The sequence below is a fragment of the Erigeron canadensis genome, chromosome 9 (assembly GCF_010389155.1).
Source record: "Erigeron canadensis isolate Cc75 chromosome 9, C_canadensis_v1, whole genome shotgun sequence".
NCBI lineage: Eukaryota > Viridiplantae > Streptophyta > Magnoliopsida > Asterales > Asteraceae > Erigeron > Erigeron canadensis.
Genome location: NC_057769.1, coordinates 2951151 through 2976870, shown reverse-complemented (window position 1 = coordinate 2976870; position 25720 = coordinate 2951151). Strand labels below are relative to the sequence as shown.

The window sequence follows — 25720 nt, the reverse complement described above, 5'->3', positions numbered from 1 at the left end:
AATTTTTATTAACTACTATATTACACAAACAAAGATACTAAAATTAAAGTTGAAATAAAAAACTTAACAAGTCAAAAATTAAACAACCTAGGGTTATAACTTCCATTCTAATTATTTTGTCAAACATTTTTACATAAACACATTACTCCAGCTACAAAATTTCATTTCATATACAAATATACATCTTATCCTTTATTCTTTTACATCTCTTATTTTTTTTTTTAGCAATTAAACAAAACAAACCCACGAGTCCAAAAAAAAAAAGACTGACGCTTAAAAACCGAACACCTCCAGAACAATCGAAAAGGCTCGTTGACAGCCCTCTTGTTAGAATGTTAGCCATCAAAAGTTTTTTATTATCCCCCAAATAAAAAACAACTACAATTAACAAGCTCTCATTTTCAATTCTCCCACACCTTTTTTTTCTCACATAAAAATAAAAATTGGAAAAATAGAAACAACGCAAATGTCAATGATTTTAACTCTAGTCCCCACCATCTTAAAACACTTTGCCAATCACATCCATCCACATCAGCATTCCAACACATCTTGGTGGGCCCAATATCTACGTGGCGTACCATTAGTGGAATTTATTTTAATGATATAGACATCTACGTATCTACATCTACAATTTAAATACAAAAAATTAATTTGTCAACAAATGCAGATCCTTTTTTTGTTTTTATTTATTAAACTTAAAAAACAAATAATACTTATCAAAAAATTCAGTTAACGAACCTTCAAGGAAACAAACTCTTAGTAATAAAAAATAAAATGAAATAATAACAATAATAAACTATAAATCATATTGTATTTTTTGTTGCAAAACCAACTTTCTATAATAAAGTTTGATTCTTTTTAACTAGATCTCTTCCCTCATTGTCACTCAAATCTCTCCAATATTTTCATAAATCTTCTATATTATATATAATCAAATTTAACTCTTTTTTTTTTTTATCTCTCCAGAGTAAAATTAATCACTAAATTTGAGAAGAAAAAATACATAGCTTCAATAATTGCTGTATATCCATGCCAATTTCTTCCAATTTCAGGTAATTTTAACACTTTTTATTCAGTGTTTTTATATATATATATATATATATATATATATATAATTTTATCGTAATAATAACTATATATATATATATGTATATATATAGCACAATTGCTGTGTTCCATACTTTAATAGGTCAGGTTTATAGTGTTTATGTATTTGATATTAGAAATTTTATAAGACGAATTATTTTAGATATTTAAGATTTTTTTAAGTTTTATTGGTTTATTAATTTCAAGTGAAAATTTTGATAATTTTAAGTGAATTTAATGCAGGGGATTAATCTGAGGATTTTTTAATATCAAAAAGTTGGAATTTTTGGTATATATATATATTGATTTGGTGATATAGAGGGTTTAATGGGTAAAGGAGGGGAAAATTATGGGAGGAAAGAGGGTTCGGGGAAATCGTCGAAAGATCCGAACCAGTATGCGGCGTGGGCGAAGGATGTGAAGGAATGTGAACTAAATTATGAGGTAGATAGTAAGAGTGGATTATCGGATAGCGAAGTTAAGAAGCGGTTATTGAAGTATGGGAGTAATGAGTTGGAGAAACATGAAGGGCAGTCGATATGGCGTTTAGTTTTGGATCAGTTTAACGATACGTTGGTTAGGATTTTACTTGCTGCGGCTGTAATATCGTTTGTGTTAGCGTGGTATGATGGTGAAGAAGGCGGTGAGATGGAGATCACGGCATTTGTTGAGCCGTTGGTGATTTTTCTTATACTTATTGTTAACGCGATTGTTGGTGTTTGGCAAGAAAGTAATGCGGAGAAAGCTTTGGAAGCGCTTAAGGAGATTCAGTCAGAACAAGCGGCTGTGATACGTAATGGTAAGAAAGTGAATGGTCTTCCTGCCAAGGAGCTTGTTCCTGGTGATATTGTTGAACTTAGGGTTGGAGATAAATTCCCGGCTGATATGAGGGTTATAAGTTTAGTTAGTTCGACTCTTAGAGTTGAGCAAGGGTCGTTGACTGGAGAGAGTGAGGCCGTTAGTAAAACTACTAAACCTGTTCCTGAAGAGTCGGATATCCAAGGGAAGAAATGTATGGTGTTTGCAGGGACAACTGTTGTAAATGGGAACTGTTTCTGTATGGTTACAGACACGGGGATGAATACCGAGATTGGAAAAGTGCATTCTCAGATTCAAGAGGCATCTCAGAATGAAGAAGACACACCGCTGAAGAAGAAGTTGAATGAGTTTGGAGAAGTTTTGACTATGCTAATTGGGTTAATTTGTCTTCTTGTTTGGCTTATCAACGTAAAGTATTTCCTCACATGGGAGTATGTTGATGGGTGGCCAAGGAACTTCAAGTTTTCATTTGAGAAGTGCACTTATTACTTTGAAATTGCTGTAGCATTAGCAGTTGCTGCAATCCCAGAAGGTTTACCTGCTGTGATTACTACTTGTTTGGCCCTTGGCACACGTAAGATGGCTCAGAAGAATGCCCTTGTTAGGAAGTTACCTAGTGTCGAGACTCTTGGGTGTACAACAGTGATTTGTTCTGACAAAACTGGTACTCTGACCACTAATCAGATGGCTGTGGCCAAGCTAGTTGCCATGGGTCATGGGGCAAATTCTTTGCGATCATTCAATGTTGAAGGGACCTCATACAATCCATTGGATGGGAAAATAAAAGACTGGCCAGCTGGGAAAATGGATACTAACCTTCAGACTATTGCAAAGATTGCTGCTTTGGCCAATGATGCAGGCATTGAACGATCCGAAAAGGGTTATGTTGCCACTGGAATGCCAACTGAAGCAGCACTAAAGGTATAGTAACTCAAAGTAGTCTGGATTTTTATATCTTCCGGTAACCTGTGTATCTTAGTAAGAATTGCACATTAATATTTAGTAGTAACTTGTTTTGGACTGAAGAAATAGTTCAATTGTCGGTTTTTGTCTGCAGGTTCTTGTTGAGAAAATGGGTCTTCCAGCTGGATTGGGCTCTGGCTCATCTACAGGAGATGGTGACCTTATGGGTAAGTCACTACTCACTAACGGTTTATTCCATCTTATCTGCTTATGCATATGAACTTACATGTTTCCTACATCTTATCTGTATGACTTGCAGTTTGTTCTCAGCAGTGGAGTAAAATTGAAAACAGAATTGCCACTCTTGAGTTTGACCGTGATAGGAAGTCTATGGGGGTCATTGTCTCCAAGTCTGGGAGAAATTCACTACTTGTAAAGGTAATGTATTATGTTTTCTTCTTTCCAGTTATATCTAAACTTGCTCAAAATGAAGCTGTAAGAAATAGGAGAATGTTAAATGAACCGTTTCACTTTTATGATTTTCAAAAGAAAAGTTGTATGATATTGTAGCCAATTGTAGGATACGAGACACAAAAGTAATCATTAATTAGTTAAAATATCAACTACCATGCATGAGTTTCTACCCTGATGTAAGATTTGAGTTCCATATATGATTAGCTGTATTAAAGAATGTGGTCAAAATTGTAGATTTTATGGTCATATTGATGAAGCTGCTGTTTATTTATACAGGGTGCTGTTGAGAATTTGTTGGAAAGGAGCTCCTACATTCAGCTGCTTGATGGTTCTGTTGTTGAACTTGACAACAGGTCCAAATCAACTATCCTAGATAGTCTTCACGAGCTGTCCTCTTGTGCATTGCGTGTGTTGGGTTTTGCGTACAAGGAGGACCCTCCAGAGTTTATAACATACAATGGCGATGAAGACCATCCTGCTCACAATCTTTTACTTGATCCATCTAATTACTCTAGAATTGAAAGTAATTTAATCTTTGCTGGATTAGCTGGACTCAGGGTGAGTACCGATATTCTTGTTATGCTTTTCATTTTCCTATTGTTTGTTTAGTTGGGAGAACTTTTTGCTTTTTGTTGTGATTGATTGGACAGTTATATATGTTCATATACAAACACTGCCCAAGCATCTATAGCTACAAAGAGCTTTCAACTGAATTTTGTGTTGATTTATATTTTTCAAGGATCCCCCTCGAAAAGAAGTTCCCCAGGCCATTGAAGACTGCAGAATAGCTGGAATTCAAGTTATTGTCATCACAGGAGATAACAAGAACACGGCAGAAGCAATTTGTCGTGAAATAGGTGTATTTGGGCAACACGAGGACATCAGTTCAAGGAGCTTAACTGGAAGGGAATTTATGGATCTCAATCATCAAGATCAAAAAGCTCATTTAGCATACAAAGGAGGTCTTCTATTCTCTAGGGCTGAACCACGTCACAAGCAAGAGATAGTGAGGCTGCTCAAAGATGCAGGTGAAGTGGTTGCCATGACCGGGGATGGTGTGAATGATGCACCTGCATTGAAATTGGCTGATATCGGAATTGCAATGGGTATTGCTGGTACTGAGGTATTTCTCTTTGCTCCTAAGTCCTAAGATTTCTGGGTTGATTGCCTGTACATCTGTTTTTTGAGAATATACATGCGTATGACAGTATGATCATGTGCCACTTACTTTCACAACCGTACTTCCTGTTAGGCATTTTACCGGAAACAAACTCATACTTATTGAGTATGTGGTCAAAGTAACTAATGCTACTAAATAACTTATTTTTACAATTAATTTGTGCAGGTCGCCAAGGAAGCTTCTGACATGGTTTTAGCCGATGATAACTTTAGCACAATTGTGGCTGCTGTTGGAGAAGGCAGGTCAATATACAATAATATGAAGGCCTTTATCCGGTGCGTTTCTCTTCCATATTGCCTTACCTTTGTAAAAGCTCTAATAACTTTTTTTTCTTTCAGAAATCACTTACAGAAATCAAGATTTAGTTGATAAAAAAAAGTTGCTCTTTTAGTATATAGATTTTTATACTTCACCTGAATTTTCTTAAAAGTTAATTGTATTTTTGTTTGCTTGCCAGCTATATGATTTCTTCAAATATCGGTGAGGTTGCCTCCATTTTTTTAACTGCTGCCATCGGCATTCCAGAAGGCCTGATACCTGTTCAGCTTCTATGGGTCAATCTTGTGACTGATGGACCACCCGCCACAGCCTTGGGTTTTAACCCACCTGACAAATACATCATGAAAAAGGCGCCACGCAGGAGTGACGATTCATTAATCAGTGCCTGGATTTTATTTCGCTATCTGGTATTGTTTTCTTCTATTACCATACATCACTTTCAACTAGAGATGGCAAATGTCAACTCAGTCCATCTATCTAAGAATGGGCCTATTTAGTTTATGTTTGTGTCTTATCTCATGGTTCACACTTCACACATGTGAAATTTAAAAAATAGTGGGTCAAATGGGTTTAGAGTCGCCCAAACTGTATTATCCATGCATAAAACCTCCTAGTTCATTTCATTTCAATAGTAATATTATTATCTAAGCATTGTAAGTTTTGTAATCATAATTGACAAAACTTATGTGTAAAAGCTTTAAAGGAAGATAGAACAGTGTTTTGGGTCAATACACAGATTTGTACAAAAAGATACCCTTTCCCATTTTGCCTCCTGTACTACATCCCATTCTTATCTTGGAAAGATTTGCATAGTTATCTAAGTTTTGAGTATTGATGAGTAAAAACTTGTTATTCTGCGCAGGTAATTGGTCTCTATGTTGGCATAGCGACCGTGGGGATTTTCATTATATGGTACACTCATGACTCATTTTTGGGTATTGACCTCAGTCAAGATGGTCATACCCTCGTCACCTACTCCCAGCTTTCAAACTGGGGTCAATGCAAATCATGGGAAAATTTCACCGTCTCACCTTTCATAGCTGGAGACCATTTGTTCAAGTTTGACACTAACCCATGTGATTATTTCCAAGGCGGGAAAGTCAAAGCCATGACACTCTCTCTATCAGTATTGGTTGCAATCGAGATGTTTAATTCATTAAATGCCCTCTCGGAAGATGAAAGCCTTTTGACCATGCCACCATGGGTCAATCCATGGTTACTTTTAGCAATGTCGGTCTCCTTTGGGCTTCATTTCGTGATCCTATATGTCCCCTTCCTTGCACAAGTGTTTGGTATTGTTCCTTTAAGCTTCAACGAGTGGCTGCTGGTATTGGCTGTTGCTTTACCTGTTATATTGATTGATGAGATTCTTAAATTCGTGGGCCGGTTAACTAACGGAAGTCAAGTTAGCTCAAGACCTTTAAAGCGGAAAACAGAGTGATATCATAACTCAGATAAATGTGGCTAATGTTCCCTATAATATCCATAAATCTGTTGACTGACATTATATTGCTTGTGATCCGGCCTTCTCACAAGCCCATAGCCTAGTTAAAAATGGAAAGGGTAGGCCGGAGCATGGACAAATTTCTAGCAATAGTTTTGGTAGAAGTTAGCGTGATCTTTTATTTCTTTTTTTTTTCTTTACTCCATATCATATTTCAGGACTTTTGGCAAAGCTGAAATTGGTTGGAACCAGAACGGAAACAATTTAAAAGTTATTCTCACTTCTATTTAGTCGATGCAGTTTTCGTGTATGTATATCTGTTTGTGTAATCTCTTTACCCGCAACTTTGTGATTGTTGACGTTAATATGGTTAAACTAACCTTACTTACGTTGACCCTATCCGAATGTTTTTATTTACACACATACTGCATGTTTTGTTGTAATGCAATCTCCATGGATTAACTGGAAGATGCTAATGTTATTAGTCTGCCTCTTTAAAGCTTTTGTCAAATAAGACCGACTCGATACGGAAAAATTTGTAAAGTCCATCCGGATACGAAGATCAATTAAATTGGGGAAACACTTACCTGATGTTGAAACAAAGAGAAGCACTTCAATTAGGTTTATGAAATTCCTATTAACCGAATTGAACTTCAAAGTTTGAACATCAACTAATTTGGCATAAAATAGGCATCTTGCTTGATCCCCTTGTGACATGAAGTCATGAAGCTAGAAATAATGATCTTACTGCAAATGATGATGTATCGAACCTTGTGTGAGACTCTTCTTGAGGCTAAAAGACATATTCTTGGCATATAAACACCGCAATGAAATGCTAGCATCCATTGAAGTTACTTGCTACTAACTTGTAACAGGTTTTTCAATCAAATAAAATACAAGCAATGTTACAGTAACAACTTCTATTTACACAACTTATATTAGTATCGCAAAGTAACGACCGATCTCCAAATGTACTCTTAAGATGTCTCACAAATCTTACAAGGTAAAACACAAACTTTGATAAACAAATATTTTGGAATGATCAAAAAAATAAGTTTGAAATAAGTGATAAGATAACTTAATTAAAGTCAAAAAACTTGATAAAAAATCCTCATCATATATAGTAAAATTTTTTTAAAAAAAAAATACTAAATAAAACCCTTTAAGTTGTGCATAAAAAAATATATTTTTTACATGAAAAGACAACCTCTAAATTATATGTTAAAGTATACAAATTTAATACACCTCCTTAACAATATCTCTAAGATGCTACACTACGTCCAGACTCATCTATCAAAATGACTAGTCTTTATCAGCTCGACATCAACGGCTCAACGCCCACATCATACCATGGCCGGCTCTTAGCTTAGGCTCCTTAACAATATCTCTAAGATGCTACACTACGTCCAGACTCATCTATCAAAATGACTAGTCTTTATCAGCTCGACATCAACGGCTCAACGCCCACATCATACCATGGCCGGCTCTTAGCTTAGGCAAGCTAGGCCCAAGCCTAAGGCCCAATCTTCATAGGAGGCCCAAAAAGAAGAATGACATTTTTGGGTTTTTATGGTAAACAAAGAATATTGATAACAAATCAGTGAAGCATGCGATAATTGGGCCCAGAAAATTGAGATTTGTTTCTTGTAAACAAAATTTATTCTATTTTATTTACTTTTTTACTATTCTAACCGCATGGATTAAAAAGAGTTGGTCGAGAACAATTTATCGACTATAATTTTAAGGGCCAGTTTTTCATTTTGCCTCGGGCCCGAATTTATTTTAACATTTTCGGAGACGGCCCTACATCATACAAAGACTAATCAAGGACTTATCTACTAAAACATCCCAAATACAAAGATTAATATACAACCCATTATTTATAACATTAATCCCTTAAACACCTTACATAACCTAAAAATCAACTTGTCCTTGCAAGGACTAATCAATCAAGGATGAATAAGGGATGAGCCTCACCTAATGGTGTTGACTCGTGCATGGGGGATGAATGAGTTTGGGACGGAGACACATAATAGTCCCTAAGGATGCGTTTGGTTGTAGAAAATGTTTTCTAGTTTTTCATTTCTAATTTTTTAAAAAATGAAAGTAGTTTTTATTTCCTATAAAACAAATAAAAATTTTGAAAACGAATTCTAATTAGAAAACTAAAAAACATGTTAGAGATGTGAGGGGAGCGGGAGGAATGAAATGGAAAATAAAAATGACAAATGGAAAACAAGAAAAATATGTTTTCAACTTATCTATGGAAAAATGAAAAACATTATTTTTGTTTTCTTGGAAAATAATTTTAAAAAACTATGATTAGAACGCGTATTCTGTTTTTCATATTTTCTTCGAAAACATAAATGGAAAATAAGGGGTGTTTTCTGCAACTAAACTTTCCTCTAAAGGTTGCGTTTACATTTTTTTTTTTTTAATAAAAAAACCGGGTTTATTTCTACACGGGTCGGGTCTCTTAAAATAAAAAGCCCTATTATTATTCAATCTCAATCATCTCCGTTATCTCTCCTAAAACCCTAAAATAACAAAAACCTCCACACACACACACACACACACACACACACACAGACAGAATGACATTCTTTGATCTAAACATTCCATACACAGACTCTCCATCACACAAAACCACACGTCTCAAACAAACAATCAAACTCCTCGAACTCGGCTACACCGGCGTGGCATACACGCGCAGTATCACCGGCGTGATGTCAGAATCACACCGTTGTTCAATCTCCTTATTCCCACTTTCATCTATTCTCAAACTCTCTCCCTCTATTTCAACCTCCGTTAACCTCCACCGTCAGTTACTGAATATTCCGTTAAATACTCCGTTCCGTCAATACACACGTGTCACGGTTGTCGTTGATTCCGTTGCGCAAGGCGCCGCGCTTAATTCGGGCAACCCTGTTATTAAAAGTTATGATCTTGTTGCTGTTTTGCCTTTGAAACAAGATGTTTTTGATCAAGCTTGTAAAAATTATGAGGTAGTAAAAAAACGAGTAGTTGAGATTTATTTTAAGGGTAATAATGAACAAGTGATAGGGGTATTTTGGGGTTTTTACTTGTGTAAAGTTGAAAAAATGGAGGGAACAAATGCATTACAATCTAGTAGAGATAGAGATAGAGATATATTGTGTTGTTCGTTATTAAACTGTGAACTCATTTAGACATTGCATAAAAGTATTGTGCTTGAATGTTTGTCGTTATATACGATACCTTTATGTGTGTTTTATATCATTTTCACGAGAGCTATAGCTAGCAAAATCCTTGAATTTTGGGTGCTTGTCGTATTACTCGTATTATTAATTTATGTTCATTAAAGTTATATCTATGAATGAATGCATAAGTAAATTATAGTTTCTAAAAATTAAAGTTTGGACGTTTTAAACGTGTATCCACTATGCACACGGGTTTAGGAATGTGGAACTAGTGCATACATGAAAAATGTGAGTTTTGCTCGATGGTGTGACTAGGAAATTTGACATGTTGAAAGTATACATCTTTATAATTATATGACTCGTGTTGTTTTGTATTGATTGAAATTGTCGAACTTGGTGTAGCAGGAGAAATTTGGTATGTTGTTTTAGAAATGGATATTCTTTTTGGGACAAATTAAAATAGAAAGATGGATATTTTTTTGAGACAGGGGAGTAATTTATATATATAAAAAAAATGCTAAATCTGTTTATAATGATAAATGTTACTCGTAAATGAAGATTGTAATGACTCGATGATCTAGTAGGAAATAAATTATTAAAATTGTTACAGGGTAGAGGATTACTTACAAACTATACAAAAGGAAGCCACAATTTGTTGATAACATAATTACTAATAATAAGGATGCTGTGTCTGTTTGTGTATAGGTTGATATAATTGCTATAGATTTTTCGGAGACTCGGTTCCGGCTGAAGCAACCATTAATTAAGGCTGCAATTGAGGTTATTGATCTACAAATACTGATGTTGATGTTGTATCTGTTATTCTGTTTGAATACTTTGAACCTATTTGGGTTAGCTTATCAAGAAGGCTCAAATGTTTAATAGCACATTAGCTTATTAAGAGCCGAATAAACTTGTTTTTCATTCAAACAGCTTATCACCTTATTAGCCTTAATAAGCTGAATTTAAAATCCAAAAATGCAGAGCTTTTTTAGATTCGCTTGTTAACCTTGATAAACTTTTTGTTAAAAAGCACAGGGCTCAACAAAAGAAGCTAAGCCAAACAGGCCCATTGATATACGAGCTCTTTCTATGTTTGGTTTACTTTGCTACTTGATATTGAGGAATATTTTTTTTATTATTCTTGATGTGCAGAGAGGAGTGTATTTTGAAATTACATATTCCGGTCTTATTATGGATACTCAGTTGAGAAGGCAGATGATATCGAATACTAAGGTATGATAGATCTTGTATTGTGTGTCTGTATGAGTGTGTTTGTATACATTTATCTCAAAAAAAGCTATCTGCAGTTGTTAGTGGATTGGACAAGAGGAAAGAATGTTATCTTTTCAAGTGCCGCACCTTCTGTAACCGAACTTAGAGGACCATATGATGTTGCTAATTTGGCATGCCTACTTGGGTTTTCCATGGAACGTGCCAAGGCATCTGTTTCAAAAGCATGTAGGTATGAGCAATTAGAAATGCTTCTTCAATCCAGTTATATAGTTGCTCTTCATTTTGCTGAAGCCTGAAATACGGTTTTCATATTGATTTGCAGATCTCTACTAGAAAGCTCTTTACGGAAGAAGAAATTCATCAAAGAGGCTATTAGGATTGAATTATTATCACAAGCTGAGCAGACCGACGGTTTTGATGACTGGCTCAAGTGGGACCCCATCTCCAGTGGTGAAGGTGATTTGCAATTAGATGACATGGCAAAGTCGTTTGCAGCTTCAAATAGAGAGTCAAAAAAGGTGAAAGCTATTGACTTCGTTACAATTATGGATGGATTGCCATCACATGGATTGCAATTCAAAGACATGGTGTATGATTCAAATTTAGATTCTAAGATACATGATCAACCTAAGAATGATCATACTTCAGTCATGGATACTCTGGGCGAGGATCATCTGTTAAATATTGTTAACTCTAAACCCTCGTTAGCAAATGAAAAATTTGAAGTTATAGATAGTGTTAAAGTGGGTGAAAGTTGTGATATGGTTATAGAAGAAGAACCCAAGATACCAACCGACTTGAATGCATGTGTTTCTTGCCCTGAAGCTGAGCAGCAAAATCTTCAAGCAGAAGTTCATGAGGCATGCAAAGGAGAAGCCAACAATGAGGATGGAGATGCAAATGTATATGTCAGTGATGAGAAAGGAACTGAAAGTATCTTTAGTGGTCTTTCAACTGCAGGAATTGTGAATTCAGTTGATGATAATCCTTCTACGCTCCAATGTGAAGAAGCCAACGATTTTTCATCAGGTGCTCCTATATGTTCACCAATGATTGCATCAAACAAAGCAGGTATTGTCCAAAATAATGTTGATAGGCTATTGACTGTTTGACCCTTGCAAAATAGTCTTTTTATGAATAAGTTTTGTGGGTGTTTTATTGAATAGATATGTACCATTCGTTAGATAAGGATCCGAATTGGGAGTTTAGTAGGTTATGGATTTCTTTTACGCAAGTCCATGTAAATACGGTTAGAGTGTGGAGCTTACATATGCTTATCATCATTGTTGAAGTTATCTGAATGGGAAGCGTTAGTAGGAGTATTCACTTACGTTTTTAACATAGGTCATGTCTTGTTAACACTGCCTATCACTATATTATTTCATATATTTATGAAATTTATCGCTTTTTTTTTTCTCTCTGGGTCCTATCATTGTTCTAATCTGATGCATCTTTGTTTGAAGAGGTTCTGGAAAGAGAAAACATAAGGGATACAGGAGATGATATTGGTGTTACAGGAGAAAGCTCATCCTTGCCCTTATCTGGTGTATCTTTGAGTGAATCTGTTCCAAGCGAACATTTAAGTGTAATGGGTGAAGATGTTTCCATTTTGCCTTCCTGTACAATGGCCACTTTGGGATCTGATGATGAGTTGCAAATCAATGGTGCTAATTCAGCTGTTCAGGAGCCAGTGGAAGATGTGTCAATGGAAGTCCAAGTAGAGCTAAAAGATGATGGCCAAATGAATCATCTGTGCACAGAGAAGTCTTCATCAGGTACCTGGTCATCTTAGCAAAAGCCTTATCAGCTGTAAATTTACTGTTTGTTACCTTGAGAGGGAGGTAGCCAAGTTGGGTAAGCGGTCAAAATGGGCTCGGGTTAAATAGGCTAATCTTTGATAAGGGTCAAAACGAGTCTGTTCTGGTTGACTTTGATCACCTTCTGTTCAAAGTTATTAAATTTATATTAACTAGTTAGTTATTAAATATGATCAAGTAAAATGTATATTCTTATGATAATCTACATATTTGATTTAAACAATTTAGGAAGTTTTATGCAAAATACAAATACACTATGCAAACCTCTCCCTCTTTAAATTTGTGTTTAAGCTAGTTTTTTAGTTTGCCTGTTTGACCTACTAAAATTGTCAATAATTTGAGTTATGAATCTACCGTCTTATCTGTATATGAGTTGAAATTGGCACCTTTAGTAGAGAAAGAGGTTCTTCTCAAATTCATGTATAATTTTTTCCTGTCCTTCTGGTTTTAATTTCTCTTCAGTAATCTAGTTCACGAACTGGATTTTGCTTTTTATTACATGTTATTACGTACTGAATGCTGAAGATTCCAGTTGGAATTCACTAATCATGCATCGATATTCTTATCTTTTTGCAAAATTTATCTATTTCCTGTTATTGAAAATTTTTCTTGTCCTCCGTAACCACCACCATTTGTAAATAGGGTATAGTATACTATATCTCTGCCTCTCTAATGATCGTATCTTTCATGGCCCTCTGATGTGTGGAAGTGTAGTTAAATTGGATCAAATGATATGCTACTCAACTTCTCATCTCCCATAATTTGACCAGTTTTTCTGCTATTTTATGGCTTTATGCAGAGAGGGTTGGAAGGAAGCAAGGAAGTTCACGTGGAACAGTATCATTTCCTTTTAAGCGCTTGTTGAAACCATCACATTTCAAGAATGTTAGAAAGCACAAAACGAAAGGCACAATTTTGTAAGTGGTATCTATAACTTGTTTTTTTTTTCCGTTTACAATGCGTATGATGATGAAAACAAAACGCAAAGAATTCCGTATGGAGTTGACTGTAAGACAGCGAGGAGATCTGACAAATTAAATGAATACCTAAGCAATCTGATAATGTTCTCAATTTCTTGCTGTGCCCAAAAGCAGAAATCCATATAGATATAAGTTCTACGCAGTGATGAAATGATGAAATGAATCCCCAAAAGCTCATATGATGAAATGATTATTCAATAGTGTATAGATATAAGTATATAACTATGGTTTGAAGTATAGGATGATCCGGGATTTTTTTTGACTAATATGAAAAGTATAGACTCAACTACGGAGTGAAGTCGTAAACCTAATGATTAACATAAATTGTAGTGTAGTACTCGCAAACCTATCCAGAAGTGTGGATTTCTGTTTTTGTGCCAATAGCATTTGCTAATAGCAAACCTATAACCTATTCACAGTAGGTAACTTAATTTGTTTTGTTGTACAGCCTTTCAGATTGATTTTGTATTTCTTGTCAGTAATTTGTATTAATCATTGTTGGCTTTAGCTTTCATTTGAAACCATATACTGTTGAGTTTGCAAAGTGTCACAAGTACTACGCTTGACGTGCGTTGCTGTTTTTGAAACCTAATTGTGAATATTTATGGTTACCGTACCTGAATCTCACTATCAGGCTGTTAAAAAGAATTATGTTTCATTATGCAGAAGCTTAAGCGACCTTACTGGGTGATCCACTGAGATCTGATTCTTAATTTCTGATCAAAAAACGCTTGACAAAACCCTCTCCTGGTAAATTAATGGGTGGCTTTCAGGCCTCAATGGAGGACCGTCTCATATTATTACATTCATTCACAATTCTTTGATTATTTAATCATCTTATTGTGTCATTTTGTATTAGACTGTAGCAGACACTGTTAAAATTAATTAATTACATTAATTATTTTAAATGATTATATGCATAATGATAATTCCGATCTATACATTTTATATAGAAAATGTTATTATTATTATTATTGTTATTATTTTATTAATTAAAAACATCACTTTATTAGAAATTAATAGAAATTACAAGAAATTAGTGGGAAGCCGAGATACCATCTGCCCCCCACTCCCCTATAGCACTTGCCCCAATATCTTGAGTCACGGAGAACTGTCGTATCCGCTTCAATTGTCTCGTAAATCTTCGTGCATTAACTTAACCATGATCTAAGAGTCAATATCTTGTCTTATTTGTTTTATGGGATTAATCGCGGGAAGACCAACGTATTTTCTCATTTGTACACGGTTGCCCCTTATACTTTTTTATTGATGAGGTTTACCCGCAAACTTTTTTTTTTTGTACACGGTTGACCCATATTACCAGTAATCACCCTTTTTTAATGACGTGGCAACCACGTGGACGTTTAATGAAGCTGACATGGATACACGACAGGTTTAATCACTTGATGACTAATGTACTTTTCCTTTTGTACATGGTTGTCCATTGAAATTTTTTTTATTGATGTGTACTAACAACAAACTCTTAAAATTTGTACATGGTTTACCTAAATATTCAATCTCTCATACTCAAATCTTTAAATCTGCTTCTTTCTCTAAAAAAAACCCCATAAATTTTAATTAAAAAAACCAAAAGATTTTTCTAAAAAAAATTCTAACCGCTAACCGCTCAGTTACCAGAAAATTGTAATTCGTATTTCTGTTGGTTAGGGTTTGTGCGGATTTTAATTTTGGGTGTTTTGGTACAAATTGCTTTTGTTATTTTATTAAAATTTCTGAGTTTTCTTTTTAGAAAGAAGCAGTTTTGGTCAACCATGTATTTCTTGGTAATATACATCAATTAAAAAAGTTCAATGGCCAATCATGTATAAAAGGAAAAGTACATTAGTGATCCATAGATTAAATCTGTCGTGAATCCATGTCAGCTTCGCTAACCGACTATAACCGGTAAACCGGTCAATTATGGGTCAACCGTGTACAAAAACAAAAAGTTTGTGGGTAAACCTCATCAATAAAAAAGTATAATGGGCAATCGTATACAAATGGGAAAGAATGTTGGTCTTCCCGTGATTAAACCCTTGTTTTATTTTATAACTTGTTTTATAATACCCATCTCCTGATTAATATATCAGCTATGTATCACCGAAACGGGTACAGCAAAAGGGTACGGGAACGATACGGAAACGGGGAACGGTAAAACCAAAAAATTCAGGATATGGGAACGGCAATAAAATAATATACAAATATAAATTATATCGATTTTTATAGAGAGAGACTTGAGAGCGTGTGTACAACTGTATATGTATAACTGTATAATATATGCTTGATCAATGATCACTCATTGAATGTTTAGTGTTTAATAATTGGATTTGGAACATAAAAATTTTAATGTTGATCAAAATGTATATAATATAGCCTGTTTGGGTTTGGGGAATAGAAAAAGTTCATTAAAACCTTAATATAAATTAGAAACAGTATGGAAACTTCAAAGAAATGTTTCGGTATCTATAGAAAAGTCAAGGTAAGGTTTCATACGTGTTTCGTATGCAGAAACGTTTCCATGGAGTTTCGGAAACGGATCCGCCTATCTGTTTAGAGTTTCGGTGCATCTACTATATATAAACTAGTAGGACGGTTGTACAAGTTTAAGATTGTAGTTCTTTAAAAATTTGAAGTAGGCTATTGATATTGAATCAATATTATATATTCGATACGTAAATGTTCGGGAAAAAAAAATATTCGATACGTATAGCTGATGATAATGTAATCAAATCCGGGTATTGTACTGGACTACTGGTAGATGGGTTCTTTGAGGCTAACTTGTGAGTTGTGATCTTTGATGAAAAGTTATAGTTTATGCATAAAGTGTGTGGTGTACATTTGGCTGATATGCAAGTATGTTTTGTCTTTGGGGATTTGGAATAAGTAGTTCTGTAATATTTTTATTGGTTAATTTAACACTAGAATTCTATTTCAATGAAAAAAAACTTTTCAAAATGTATCAACATTATCACTTCATTCGCGTCGTCACATCAGCATCGCGTATATTGCACGGCAGCATGGGTACCCTCTAGTAAATTTTAAAACATTCACCAAGGTTGCAATAATTATGATCACTATAAATATAAGATTCTGTCTCGTAATTTCATCATCCAAAAGTACTAGCTTGTTTTAATCAAAACTAAGAACACATGCATTCCCTCTCAATCATTTAATAATGGCAGTTTATTTCATGGATCTTCTTTCAAGTTCATTAATATTCATATCATTAACATTTCTGGTTCTTAGTTTACTTTATTATATCATTTATGATAATCACCATTATGGGAAGAAGTATTATCCCGTTGGTGCCACTCTGCTTGGTGTACTCCTCAACTATAACACGGCGCATCACTTCTTGACCGATTTCGCGTCTAAATACAAAACTTATAGAATTGCCATTCCTTTCCAACGCCAGGTTCTTACTAGTGATCCTGCAAATGTGGAGTATATCCTCAAGACCAACTTCAAAAATTATGGCAAAGTACGTAAGTGCATATATAATACATGTACTCATGTACATGCCTTAATAATATATAGAATTGAATTAATCACATGTTTTTGTTTTTGTTTATTTATGAATTTTTAATTTATAAAACAACAAAGGTTTACACATCCACAACCACCTAAATATTTACACAAATTGTGACAAGTGAATCCATAATTGTTCAGTTTATCTCATATTACAATAGGGATAAGTACCTAGAAATGTAATAAATTATGCACGAATGTCTATGTTGTGTAATGAACTACTTAAATGTTTATTGTATGTAATGAAATTTCAAATCCAGGTTGTTGGATGTATTTAAGCAATAAAAAACTTACAAGTGACAGCTTATATAGTTACCACATATACTCGGGTACATCCAATAACCGAGATTAAAAAGTTTATTACGTACAATAAACATCCAGGTAGTTCATTACATAAAATAAACATTCGTGCATAGTTTATTACATTCTCAGATACTTATCCCTATTACAATATTGTTTAAAATAGTTTGCGCTAGTTGCACATATTCGTAAAAAAAAAAATGGATGTAATTTGAATATTCGAGATTAAATTGCTATAGCTATTTAAATTCTCTTACAAACTATAACATTTGCGAACATATATATTGCAGGGAAAGCATTTCTGTGACGTCATGAAGGATCTATTAGGCAATGGAATATTTGCCGTCGATGGGGACCAATGGCGAGAACAAAGGAAGATGACAAGCCATGTGTTAGTTATCTTCAAAAGTCTTGAAAGATTATAGTAGTGAAATCTTCAGAAAGAACACACTAAAATTTCGGAACATATTGTTAGAAGCAGCAAATACCAACCAAATAGTCGATATGAATGCATGTAATGTACATTGTATTCATCACTATATATTATTTGATTACAGGCATTACATTACATTTACAATTAATATGCATATGTATATACAGGATTTGCTTTTGAAGGCAACGGTGGATTCGTTATTTAAAGTTGGTTTTGGAGTTGATCTTGACAACATGAGTAATTCGAGTGAAGAAAGTGCTAGGTTCACTCGTGCTTTTGATGATACAAACTCCTTGATAATGCGTCGACTTGATGATGCAAAGTCGTGATTTGAAGCCGAGTTGGCTAGAAATATGAAACTCATTGATGACTTTGTTTATAAGGTCATCCAGATCAAGATTCAACAAACGCATAAATTAAAGAATGAAATTTCGGTAAGTTGTATATATTTTCCTCCTAGCCTAGCTAAATTATACGAAAATGGAGGTATAGTTTTAAAATAAATTACTTGTATCAAGTCAATTATAACACCGCCAAATTCCTTCATCCAAATTAACTTTTACTAGCACGGTACCCGCGCTATGCGGCGGTGGTCGTGACGGCGACGGTGTGATGGTTGGACGACTGTTAGTGGTGGAGCGACGTGAGTTGTGTATATAATTGATGTGAAAGGTTAATGGACATATTTTAAATGATAAAGGACTGACAGTGTAATTTAATCATTAATGTTAAGAGGATAGTGTATATGAAAGTATTTTAAGGGGTGTTAAGTGAAAATATTACATATGTTCAACATTAACAAAAATAAAAAGGGCTATTCTTTTTATAATATAGTATAGATATTTGTAAATGTGAAATAATTGATATTTGTTCACACTTCAATATTTTGTTTCCACAATTATTATCAAATTGACAAATTTATTCACAATTTTAAGAAACTTTCGTGAAAATATCAAACGACGACATTTCTGATATTACGAATGATGTGGCCCAAAGCTGGATATAAATTAATGGGTTTCACCCCAAAATCAAAATTACATCATTGTTTTTCTCCGATTTTCTAGCTTGCTACTTGGGTGTGTCGAATAGAGTGGTAATGGGTTGATATTTGTAGTTCCATGCCATGGGCTCAAAGCCCATCTTGTGCAAAAAAATTCACTATTGTCGTATTAGCTAACTTGGCAGAGGCTTTAGTCTACGGGGGAAAAGAGTCGGGTTCAATCCCTGACGTGAATGGGGTAAAGTTAATTTTTTTTTTAGAAAAATAAAAAGCTAGTTAGCTTAATAAATTAATGAATCCATGTTTTGTGGAACTCACAGTTGAAGAAGAAGAAGAAGAATGACATCTTATCAACGTTTCTAGAGAATAAGCAAGATCCAAAGTACTTAGAAGATATAATACTTAACTACGTGCTAGCCGGTAGAGATCCTATATTGATTGCTATGGTTTGGTTCATTTACTTGCTTTGCAAACATCCTGAAGTTCAAGAGAAAGTTGCGGAAGATATTAAAAAAGCAACACACATGGGTGAAGAAGAAAAGATCACAAATATTGCGGATTTTGATGATCGTGTGGCTGAAGCCGCGCTTGAGAAGATGCAATATCTTCAAGCAGCTTTGTCAGAAACGATGAGACTCTATCCTCCATTGCCATTGGTATTCAATCTTTTTTTTAAGCTTTATTCTATTTATTGTTATATATTTTTCTCATTCATTAGTTTCACAATAGGATAGATATATCATACAGATACTCCATGTTAATGGGCTCATTAATTTTTATTGTTTTAACTTTAAAACAATAATTAAAGGGATAAATTTATTTTATTTTATTTTAACAAAAAAGAGGATTACAATATTAACCATCTAAATATTTGATTGTGAACTACATTTTTCTAACAATATTGAGACATATAAACTATGTAGGATGCAAAGACATGTTTTTCGGATGATGTTTTACCAGAAGGTTACAATGTACGGAAAGGGGACACGGTGCTTTACCTATCATATGCAATGGGAAAAATGAAGTTCATATGGGGCGATGATGCACTTGAGTTCAAACCCGAAAGATGGCTTGATGAAAATGGTTGCTTCCATCCAGGGAGCCCCTACAGATTTTCCAGTATTTCAGGTTAGTACGTATGATTTAGTTATATTTTAGACCGAAAAGTATACAAACTATATAGAGAAATGTAAATAAAGATCTGAACAGATCGATGATTAATTTGTCTTTGTTTATATACGCAGGGAGGACCGCGAATGTGTTTAGGTCGAGAGTTTGCGTATAGGCAACTCAAGACTTTCTCTGCTTTTTTAATAGGTTGCTTCAAGTTCAAGTTAGAACATATAGAATTTCGATTATGGTCCATTGCAAATTTGTGTTTCTAATAGATTCATGTTACATAAGCCTTAAAATTTTAAATGAGTTAAAACGCAAAAACTAGACATAACTGAAGAACCATTTATGCGATCAAAACTCATTCAAAATTTAAGAATTCTCATATAAATGTTCGAATTATATATGCTCCGTTAGAACATAAAATTTTAGTGATTGATGAAGTAACATTGTCCTTTCCTTATCCTTATTATGATTAATAATCGAGTATAATTAATTACTCATTCATTCCATGTAATTGTAACAATTGTGTCGATCGCATTAACTTAGTTGTGAATGAGTATAGTGGATTTAATTCTTTCAAAGAATTACTCACTTGTTTTTCACTAGAAATTAGTTTTGTTGTTTTATTTTTTAAAGCCGAACTGCGACTTTGGGCTGTCAAAGTTTTGCTACTTTTGGGCTAAAGTTCAGTTTATTTGGACCTTCAATAGTGCGGCTCGTTTTTTTTTTTCTTTTTTATATAAAAGTTATCATATTGTGTAGTTCGGTCTTATAGTTTTCACATATTCATGTGTATCTGATTAATTAGTTTGGCCTTGCCTTTGTGTGAAAAGCCAGAACTACATGTTTGTTGCAAACCCCGAACTGGTTTCCCTTTATTAGTAAACTCGAAACTAAGGCTTATAATTTGGTACCTATGTTAAAGTAACTGTTAAAGAAAAAAATGTTCTATGCAATTTTTAAAATTTTAAAAAATAATTGTTTTTAATAACGTTTAACTTTTTTTATACATAAAGTGAAAAATTGTCAAGCTCAAATCATCAAAGGCAAGTGTTACATGAGTCTTTTTCATGTTTGAAAGCTGATAAATTTGTACGCCCTGAACCTATTAAGACCTGTTAAGACACGATTTGTCAGCCTTGCTCAAAACTCCATGTTTGTTATATCGGTCGATATCATACCCATATAATTAAATAATTAGAGATTAACTAGCATGGTACCCGTGCAATGTGGCGGTGTTCGTGGCGGCGATGGTGTGGTGGTGGGGGACGACTGCGTTGGTGTTAGAGACATCGTCGAGTGGTGTAGATAATTGATGTAAAAGTAATTGATGTAAATGGTTAATAGAGCTTTTTTAAAAGATAAAGGACTGATAGTGTAATATAATCATTAAGGGTATTTTAGACATTTTTCTCCATGTAACTCTTAACATGGGGGATATTCATTTTAGAGTATTCACAGTCGGAGGCACTCATCCTCTAAGGACTAGTGTCTGTCAGCACCACATCACCTGCACATCAGCCCAAGGACTAACCAATGACTAATCCCCAAAAACACTCACAATGCTAGAACTAGTCTAGGACCCACCATTTATTTATTTTTAAACAACTAAAAATACATAATATATATATATATATAAAATACTTAGAAAAACCATTCAATTAATTAAAAAAAACATACTTCATTCATAAAAATTTTAAAAAATATATAAAAAAAAACTTAGAAAAAAAATTACAACACACATTAAACTAGAAAATTAAAATGAAATTATCCGGTATATAATAATAATTAAAACAACATATTAAACCAACTAAAAAACCTACTAAACACCGCCGGGACCTTGGATGATCGGTGTATACTCTGCCATCAACTTCTTCTTCGCATCCTTGATTCGGTCGTCCCCATGAATGTAGCCATTGTTGAGGGGTGTTGTTGTTGGGATACCCATTGTTGATAGTGTAGTAATTGTTGGTATTGATAATCATTTGGTGATGGTATGTAAGGTGGATATTGTGGTGTGGATGGTGAGGTGTGAGAAACTTGAGATGGAGCGGACGAGTTGATGAGCGAGTAGTTAAGCGCCGCGTTAAAGAAGTCGTCACCCCGTTGGTTGCTAAAGTTCCTAGACATTTTGTATGGTAAAAATGGGTGTTGTTTTGGAAAAATTTAGTATAGAGATAGATATATATGCGGGCTGTGTATATACATATTGATGAACGCCTAATTAGTCTAATCTTAAGATATGAAAATAACAAGTTTTGTGAAGATTAATAGACGATTAGGGCTTGTTTATGTTTGTTTAAGTGTTTCAGGTTATTTGTGACAAATTGAAGTTAAATGGATCATTAAGAAGTCAAGCAAAGTCGAAAATCAAGTCAAAAAGTGTCAAAGCAAAAATCTGAAAAATCGCCATTTCTGGGAGGCAGTCTGGGACGCCCTGGTGACCGCCTGGGACAGCCATAGCTGCATCAAAATTCCGAATTTAAAGGGTTTTATTAATTTTCAGTTTATAACTCCCTCATGGACGATTTGGGAAGTTACCACTTCATATTTTCACATACCTGGGCAGTTTTCTAACACACACAACACCCCAAGATCATCATCAAATCACAATTCCATGGAGATTCAAGCCCTAATTAAAGAATCAATGATGCTATCAATGATGAAGATTATAGGCTAATTCTCTTTTGATCATTCTCATGTGAACAATTATGTAAGACAATTGTATTTAATCTTTCTTATGTTCAAAGTGGATTAGATGTTTAATTCTTAGTTGTGTTTTAACATCTAATGTTGTTTGGATTGTTTGAATGATTACTAGTTTATGACTTGAATGAATTCCATCTATCTTTTGATTTCAAATTCTTGTTAATCAATTATTATTGGAAGAATCTCTTATGAACTTGTAATTTTGTTAATAAATAGAAAATCTAGTTGTGTCAATTCCCCGGTTTTCGTTATCCTGAATCATCACAACCGATTAATTTAGTTCTTAACGTTAATTCAATCCAAGCTTATAACGAATCATGTCTATGTGATTTCCAACGAACATAAGTTAGGTTATACTTTTGAAAACATAATTTGAAGCATGAGAATGATCCCTTTTATTTAATTGTATTATTGTGTTAAGTTTATAATCAAGTTTAGTTGTTAATCAAATCAATCAATCAAATCATTTTAAGTTTATGTCTAGTTCAATTAATTCTTGTAACTTGTTTAACACTCTCCATTGATTCCCTGTGGATACGATACTCTACTTGCCCCAAGCTAATTAGTGGTATTTAGTTATAATTTTGATCGGTCCAACGACATTGATCACACACACACACACACACACACACACACACACACACATATAGGGTAACACTTCGGTGAGAACACTTTTAAAATAAGAACGGTGAGAACATTTAAAAACATCATTTTGATGCATTAAAAGTCCATAAAACTAACATAGTGCTTAACTAATTATCATTATTTAAGTGTTTAACAACACATTGATCTGTCAAAATCGAAAAAATCACGTTTTTTGTTTTGTGCATCCATCTTGGATACATATTCATCAAAATGATGCATCCAACAAAAAACGTGATTTTTTCGATTTTGACGGATCAATGTGTTGTTAAACACTTAAATAATGATAATTAGTTATGCACTATGTCAGTTTTATGGACCTTTAATGCATCAAAATGTAGCTTTTAAGTGTTCTCACCGGTTCTTATTTTAATTTCATTCTTATTTGACTGTCCCCTATATATATATATATATATATATATATATATATATATTGAAGTTTAAGTTGGAGAAGAAGGTCACATATATGACCGTTGCTTGCATGAAGAGGTCAAATATGACCGTTTGAAAGCCAACGTTTACAAATTTGAACTTGATACACCAATTAAAACAAACAAACAAACAAAATACTCGTCTCCGTGGGAACGGATGTCGCGAGAACGAACCATGGACGAGTGACACCTAGAGGTGTGCACTCGTCCTCCATTGATGGACGAATGGGTGAACGAGTGAGAACGAGCCCACTGTGATTGCTCTTATAAAGACTAGCACGGTGCCTGCGCAATACAGCGGTATTTGTGGCGGCTACAGTGATTGTGGTGGTGGGAGACGACTATTGCTGGTAGAGGCGGGATAGATCATTGATGTAAAAGTAATTGATGTAAAGGGTTATTGGAAATATTCTAAAAGATAAGGATCTGATAGTGTAATATATCATTAAGAGTATTTTAGACATTTTCTCCCATATAACTTTCAACATGGGGGCTATCTACCAATATATATATAACAAGGTCCTAAATTCATTCCTAAACAAATAAGAACCCTTGGATGAACTATATCTTTGATTTATAACCATTAGATCAAATTTAACTATTTCATCTTTATTAAATGGCAATATTAATACTTTTACTTGAAATGATTAGACAAAGAACCCCCTTAAATAATAATCCATATAAACAATTATCTATTATAATATAAAGTTGAAGGCCTAATGTTTTTTGGCACTTCATTCATTAGGGTACTAAATGAGGTTAGTTAATTACTTAATTATATATATGAAGGAGTATTAAGGATTAATAATCTATAATTTAACCATTCTGATATTGGTAATTTGGTATTAGTATGACAATAATAGTACAAGTAAATGATTTAAGTCATTAACTATAACCTTTTGATATCCCTTATAATTCATCAGCCCAACCTAAAAGATTCCAATCGGTTTTATAAAAATAAACCCAGCCTCCACCCTTTCACTTACGTAATTGAAAAATACAAACAAATAATAATTATAATGTTGATGCCCCTCATACTAACCCATTCAATTTCCCACCATTATTACTTAAAAATTATCATACCAGTTCTTTCAATCCATCTATATAAGGTGAAGAACATATACGGTTTATGACCATTACTTTTTGGTTATGACCATTTTTTTGATTTATTATAAATTAAAAAATGAATGAAAATTTTGGATTGAAACTCCTCTGTTTCTATTTCATCTATTCTTTTCTAATTTAGGTACTTAAAAATTGTGATATTATAAGGTTACACTTTAAGAGTTTGATGAAATGCCTAGAAGAGTGGTTTCTGAATTCTTGGTATTATGTTAGTCATATTCTTTGATAATGATTTATATGCATTTGTATATTTGTTTGTCTTTAACCGATATTCTTATTTCAGAGTATAGAGAGTGTTTGAGGATATAAAAGCATTAACTTCAATTCAAGATGATAGGTATTTAGAAACTATCATCCACTCCTCTATATATCTCTCTTTTCACGTTATCCTTTTCATTACAAAACAAGTTGGCTCGAGGAATCTTATTGTCTTCAGTTATCGTTTAATTAGCTATAACTCTAATTTATTTATCTGATCGTGCAACAGGTTTCAACTCCAATCGAAGCTTTTGTTCCCATTGAAAGGGATAAATAATTTAAAGGAAGAAAATGATCAACACGTGTTGGATATATATCATTGGTTGACTTCTAATGAAAATAATAATCAACACGTTTTTAATATCCAGGTTTTCCTTTTTCAAATAAAGTATAGGTTAGAGGTGGTAAATTAGAAAATTTTTTGGTTGAGTTTGGTCAATGGGTTGAAATGGGTTCATTTATATTTATTTTTTTGATATTTAGTCTAGAGGTTGTAAGATGGGTAAGTTGGTTCTATAGGTCAATGGATTTAAACGGTTGCATTATTACTTATGTTTTGGTTTGAGGCTGTAAAGTGTGTGAGTCGGGTCGGGTGGGCAACGAGTTAAATGTGTTTATATTGCTAACTGTTTAGGTTAGAGGCTGTAAAATGGGAGAGTTTGGGTCGTGTTGGGTAGCGGGTAAAAATGGGCCCGGACTGAGACACTACATAAGAAAATGCCCTTTTTTGTATTGTTCTTATAAGGGAGTACTGTAATTTAGTTATGTGTTAGGATTGAAT

General features: G+C 33.9%; 2 protein-coding genes and 1 pseudogene across 4 annotated transcripts; all 3 read left to right on the top strand.

The window, feature by feature from the left end:
- Nucleotides 1–960: 960 nt before the first annotated feature.
- On the top strand, nt 961–6499 carry LOC122582210 (calcium-transporting ATPase 1, endoplasmic reticulum-type-like). Its single transcript, XM_043754569.1, has 9 exons — nt 961–1052; nt 1330–2826; nt 2963–3035; nt 3128–3246; nt 3559–3840; nt 4022–4405; nt 4628–4737; nt 4920–5148; nt 5604–6499. The coding sequence occupies exons 2-9, from the start codon at nt 1414–1416 to the stop codon at nt 6180–6182; spliced, it is 3189 nt and encodes a 1062-aa protein (XP_043610504.1). The 5' UTR covers nt 961–1052; nt 1330–1413; the 3' UTR covers nt 6183–6499.
- A 2216-nt stretch (nt 6500–8715) lies between these two features.
- On the top strand, nt 8716–14305 carry LOC122582211 (protein GAMETOPHYTE DEFECTIVE 1). 3 transcript variants are annotated; one of them, XM_043754570.1, is made up of 8 exons: nt 8716–9190; nt 10070–10144; nt 10520–10600; nt 10675–10829; nt 10923–11671; nt 12064–12375; nt 13217–13334; nt 14064–14305. In XM_043754570.1, exons 1-8 carry the CDS (start codon nt 8780–8782, stop codon nt 14086–14088), a joined length of 1926 nt encoding a protein of 641 aa, XP_043610505.1. In that variant the 5' UTR covers nt 8716–8779; the 3' UTR covers nt 14089–14305. The 3 variants fall into 3 exon arrangements, with proteins under 3 accessions (XP_043610505.1, XP_043610507.1, XP_043610506.1); XM_043754572.1 differs by lacking the exons at nt 13217–13334; nt 14064–14305 and having other exon boundaries at nt 11785–12151; XM_043754571.1 differs by lacking the exons at nt 13217–13334; nt 14064–14305 and having other exon boundaries at nt 11767–12151.
- A 2267-nt stretch (nt 14306–16572) lies between these two features.
- On the top strand, nt 16573–20043 carry LOC122581517 (annotated as a pseudogene).
- The last annotated feature ends 5677 nt before the right edge of the window (nt 20044–25720 follow it).